The sequence below is a fragment of the Anneissia japonica genome, unplaced genomic scaffold (assembly GCF_011630105.1).
Source record: "Anneissia japonica isolate Jap-2015-1 unplaced genomic scaffold, ASM1163010v1 scaffold1889_len2455224_cov183, whole genome shotgun sequence".
In the NCBI taxonomy this organism is placed as follows: domain Eukaryota; kingdom Metazoa; phylum Echinodermata; class Crinoidea; order Comatulida; family Comatulidae; genus Anneissia; species Anneissia japonica.
Genome location: NW_022752980.1, coordinates 1,357,366 through 1,362,554, shown reverse-complemented (window position 1 = coordinate 1,362,554; position 5,189 = coordinate 1,357,366). Strand labels below are relative to the sequence as shown.

General features: G+C 38.2%; 1 protein-coding gene across 1 annotated transcript in view; it reads right to left on the bottom strand.

Moving 5' to 3' along the window:
- Positions 1–2,064: 2,064 nt before the first annotated feature.
- LOC117122581 overlaps positions 2,065–5,189 on the bottom strand; it is a 7,029-nt gene continuing 3,904 nt past the window's right edge. The window contains exons 7-10 of the mRNA XM_033268200.1: positions 4,501–4,620; positions 4,011–4,286; positions 3,567–3,689; positions 2,065–3,146 (exon numbers count right to left, since the gene is read on the bottom strand). Of these exons, the coding sequence (XP_033124091.1) occupies positions 3,000–3,146; positions 3,567–3,689; positions 4,011–4,286; positions 4,501–4,620 (666 nt within the window). The 3' untranslated portion in view covers positions 2,065–2,999. The remainder of the gene's footprint in view (positions 3,147–3,566; positions 3,690–4,010; positions 4,287–4,500; positions 4,621–5,189) is intronic.

The following is a 5,189-nucleotide window of genomic DNA, read 5'->3' as shown; positions in this document are numbered from 1 at the left end:
TATTATTGATAGAATTTTGAGACACGATGATTGGTGACCCTTTGAATGAATGGTTGAGCCCCGTCACGCTTGGCTAGCTAGTTTTGATTTTCATTTTGCATGTGAAGTTGTTGTTGTAAAATGTAATTCAAACCAGTCATGCTTGTCTAGTTTTTGATTAACGTTTTGGGAACAGAATTTGGAGGAGGGCGTTTGAACAAGTTTTGAATTTGAATTACATTTTAAAGAAATTAGAACTACATTTTGGAAGATTTGAACTACGTTTTGAAAAATTAGAACTTCATTTTGGGAAACTAGATCTACATTTTGAGAAATTTACGCCTACGTTTGGATAAATCAGACATTGAATTTTGCAATTACATTTTGATTTTAACATGGACTTTTGCTGCGTATGGCACCCCATAGAGCCAGAGAGCATCTCATCTCATGGGTGTATGCAAGGGGGAGGGGGTGGGGTCTGGAAAGTCGTACGAATTTTCAAAGCTCCACATTTTTTCCAAAGACTTTTTTTTCTAGGGCCTTTTCACAATGACATAAATGTAAGAGCATTGATGAGGTACTAGCAATGAGTCCAAAGTCCTTGCCAATTGCGTGACGTACTCTATCTCAATTCCAGCAATTCTGAAACTGAGCCTGCCATCCGCTTCAAGTTGGTGGCGCTGTAATCGATTTTCCTGTCTTCCACCGAAGGTCCAAAAAATTATGATCACGACCCACCCAGAAAAAAATCCTGGATACACCCCTGCCCTGCATCTTATAGCAAGACACCGACACCCACGTACGCAGGATTTTTAATAGGTGGGTGCGATTTGTGGAGAGTGGACCAAATGACTGGGGGATGCAGGTTCTTGCTGGGGTTGAGTGGGCGAAGCCACCTGGCGCTCAGACATTTTTGATAATTTGAGGTCTTAATTGATTCTGAAGATGTAATAATATGAACAGTATTAAACGGTTTTTCAGTGATAGATTCAGGAAATGAGTGGGGAAGGGCCAGGGAAGGAAATTTATAATTATGGTACACCTAAAACCGGGTCGGAAATGGCACTCTGAAGATTCGTCAATAACTAAGCCCTAGCTTGTACGACGAATTAGAGGCAGTCCTTAGCGGAAACTGCTCTGATTGGTCATGGAGTTTTGGCGGATCGATTTCTGGAAGGTGCGAGAGTATCTTGAATTTTTATCCCTGAAAATGTGGATTTTCACTGTAAAAACAGCGTGAAGCATTTAAACACAAAGCTCCACGCAAAGTCCCGTTTTAAAAGCTAAACCTGTTTAGGTCCGGCCTAATGTGTTTCTGACGTGTCTAGCATTAGATGTGCTTAGGTATTTGACATCATGACGTCAAATACCGAAGCACATTTAATGCTGAACACGTCAAGATCCTAAATACATTAAGCTCTGTCATTTCCGGCCATCTCGGTATTATTTCCTCATTGTATAACAATGTATAACAACTTGTGTTTTATTTTCTACGTTACATCACAGAGATTAATTAGATCTCTAAAAACCGCTGATAACAGATTGAGAAATTTTTGGCTCTTATTTCGGATGATGAATTCTTTTCTGGCCATCTAGAGGTACCATTTCTTAAAAGTTCTTGACTGTCCCCCACCTTCCAAAACAGATCTGTTCCCTTAGGGCTAACGTTTTGCAAATGCCACTTTCAATATTTCTTTTATATCCATTTTAAAAATTGTACAGATTTCATCTTTTTGTCACCTGTCTCTATTGTCTGTATTGTGTTTGGATTGGTTCTGTTTTTCTGGTCGTCTCGTTCAGTGACGGCTACGTGGTGGGTGCTGTCGGCTATGGAAAACATCTTCCTTAAAATTTTACCTTTTACCTTTCCCCTCACTTCCCCAGATTTCAGACGCTGGCGCCACCACTGGTCTGTTTCATCTTAAGTAAATGCTCGAATAAGCGCAGCTCTCGAATAACTGCCGCACCAGACGTGATGTTTTTTCGTTAAGCGCCCGCTCTCGAGGGTATAATAGTACGGTATCCATGTGTAATTCAAATGTATACTGTGTTAAAATGAATAAATAAAAACACAAAAAGCATTTTTTTTTTTTTTTTTTACGATGATAGGACCTACTGAACTACGGAAAAACGTGAAATAGGTAACATGGGTACGGACAAGGAAATTTGTTTTATAAGAGCCGCTTTTCAATAAGCGCCGCTCTCAAGCGCCGCACTGAAGCCTCCAAATAACTTATAAGCGCCGCGGCGCTTATTCGAGCATTTACAGTATTTTGTCGTTTCTTAGTTTCTCTTCACTGCTGTATTCCTTCTTTTTCAGGCTGCCATCGGGGTTTTATTTTTGTATACTTTATATAAATTATATTTGTCAATTTTTTGTAATAAATGTTTCTCCGAATAGAAAAAAAAATAATCAAAATTATTTTATATGTAGTATTGTTGTATTTAATTTTGTTGAACTTTGGAATTAAATTTTGTTATTGACAAATGCTTATAAATTTTGTGATTGAAAATTATAAATAAAACGTGATGAATTTGGAGGTGAATGATACAATAAACACAATTATGATATACAGTTACTTTTCTTTTACTTTACCAGAGTATTCTTACACACTATTGAGGGCGCTGGTCATTTTTAGGCTTTGAAATTATTAGATATTATAGATATAAATTTCTTCATTATATAAATTTCTTACTATTATTTCTGTATTCTATCTTGATTGCTTAGTATTATAGGCCATCATTACATATTTATAATATCACTGTTATTAACACATAATTTTATTATACAATTTGCAATATCATTTAATGCCACTCTTGCACATATTCAGTGTATGGTATTGGGCCTATGTACACGCGTCCGCCTTATGTTACTGTATTGCATTTTCAGATCGTAGCATCTTTATTAAGAAAATACGGTCACCACATAAAGTAGTCACCAGAACCAACGAAAGAAAGACATGGCAATTATAATCTATGTGGAGATGTGATGGTTGTTTGCTAGTCTGTCCTGCCAAGCTTCACACTTTATTGATCACATCACCACCACCTACATTCAGGTGTTCACCCGTGATGTGTTTACGGCCATCAAGCTGCCCTTCTAATGATGGAACGCCAGTCGTTTGAGTATCGGGTACTGTCGACGTCTTTGGAATTCGTTTAGCATTCTATGAGTATGAAAAATGGAAAAATCACGAAAGAATCTATTGACATTAAAGAAATGTCGAAAAATATATCCAGGGTTGTGCATTTAAAGGGGGATGCTCCACGTACAATTTTTCCAGCATGCATGTTTTTAATGACTGAAATAATAACTTATTAAATTGGCCTAAACTTACATAAGACCTCTGAAAATACTTGATCAAAACCATACTCGGGTGATGGAGCCGAGGTAGCTGTTGATTCAATCATATCAACGTACAGTAGTAGCCCAGTGAAAACTTTCGGGACCAAGAAGGGGCGTCTCCTAAAAGGGGTTAGCTATACACGGTATTTCCATTCGTTTTGTGTCAAAAAGTTAAAGGCGTCACTTTAAAGGCGGGGTGTTACAAAGGAAGTATATTCTCAATTTTCCAGCAATGGCCTACCTTAGGAACACCGTCTTCCATAGAATGAGCGGATTGCTCCTCTTTCAATTTTGCTTCAATGTCACTTTCAGTTTCGCCTTCATTATATTCTTCGCTATCAGAGGATTCGGGGTCAGCGGGAGGCTGTAATAAAGTTGCACAGATGTTAGAATATGAAGCTGTTCTTAAATTGGTTTTGAAAAGTAAGCTGTAAAGACACGTGATTTTAACTGGGAGAACGACATCGCCAATTAAGTCCGGTGCATATCTTGCGGTTCTTACTTTTATTATAGGCCTACATATTATTCTTAAATTGGTTAGTAGGCCTCTGGAGGTTTACAGATTGTCAAATAGTATTTAAATGACTGTATATAAACAGGATATAATCTATCGGTCTACACCGGAAGTGTGGCAGTCCAAAAAAGTTGAGTAAGGAACGGTGATTTGGCCTCATCATTTACTTACCACATAATCTTCATCTTCACTAGATTTGTATGTGTCTGGATTGAAATCACAGCCGTCACCGGTCACTGGATCGATCACATCATCACCGCTGGTCACCGCATCATCACCACTGGTCGCTGAATTAATAACGTCACCACCACCACTTACGTTCTGGTCTTTGCTCTTTGTGTGTTCAAGTGTAAAGTAATCGTCAATCTGCTCTTTTGATGATGGAACGTCCGTTGTTGTAGTCACAAGAACTGTCGCCGACACCTTTTTCGGAATTCGTTTAGTGTTCTACAACATACAAATTGTTCCATTATCGCTTAAAAAAATTTACAGACGAAAGAATAAACCAGTAATTCATACTGTTTAATTACTGTTTTTTGTTTTTTAATTTTCAAAGCCATTTCAAAGAAAGATGACGTACATGTTCGGTTATTGAAATTTTAAATTTATTAAAAATTAAAACAATTAGGCCTAGAATTAATGCCCAAGCTCCCTGCAATACCTTGGGAAGACTGTCCAAAGAATGAGCGGATTGCTCGTCTTTTAATATTGCTTCAATGTCGCTTTCAGTTTCGCCTTCATTATATTCTTCACTGTCAGAGGATTCAGGGTCAGCAGGGGGCTGTAAAAAGATGTAGATTTAACTGATGAAAAAAATTATAATTAAAAAAACAATTGTTTTCGAAGATTATTTTCCTTTGGATCAGTACTCTTAAAGCTGTTAAGTCAATCGAGTTGAGTCAGTCTTTCTTAGATCAACAGAAAAAAAAAAAACAAAAAAAAAAAAACACAGGGGCGGATCCAGTAAGGGGCACCCCCTGATTTTTTAAAAAAAAAAAAACAGGGGCGGATCCAGTAGGGGGGGGGCACCCCCCCCCCCCGGTTTTGCTATTTTAAAAATTTCAATGCATATTAATGCTATGTGCTACTCACTATCATATTCTGAACTTGTTGTGCCCCACGTTTGAAAAATTCTGAATTCGCCCCGGAAAAATACCTATAAGCCAAGCGGTGGCTTCAGAAACTTGCCGACAGTGGGTCCGACATGTCCTATACAGAGGGGTCCGAACCAAGGGGTTGCCGACTTCGGTCAGGGTCCTGGAATAAACCTGGTAGGGTTCACGTTGGATAATTTGTATGGCCCAATTGTGCTTTTAGACCACAATATTAGGGATTGGCATAGTATAGTAT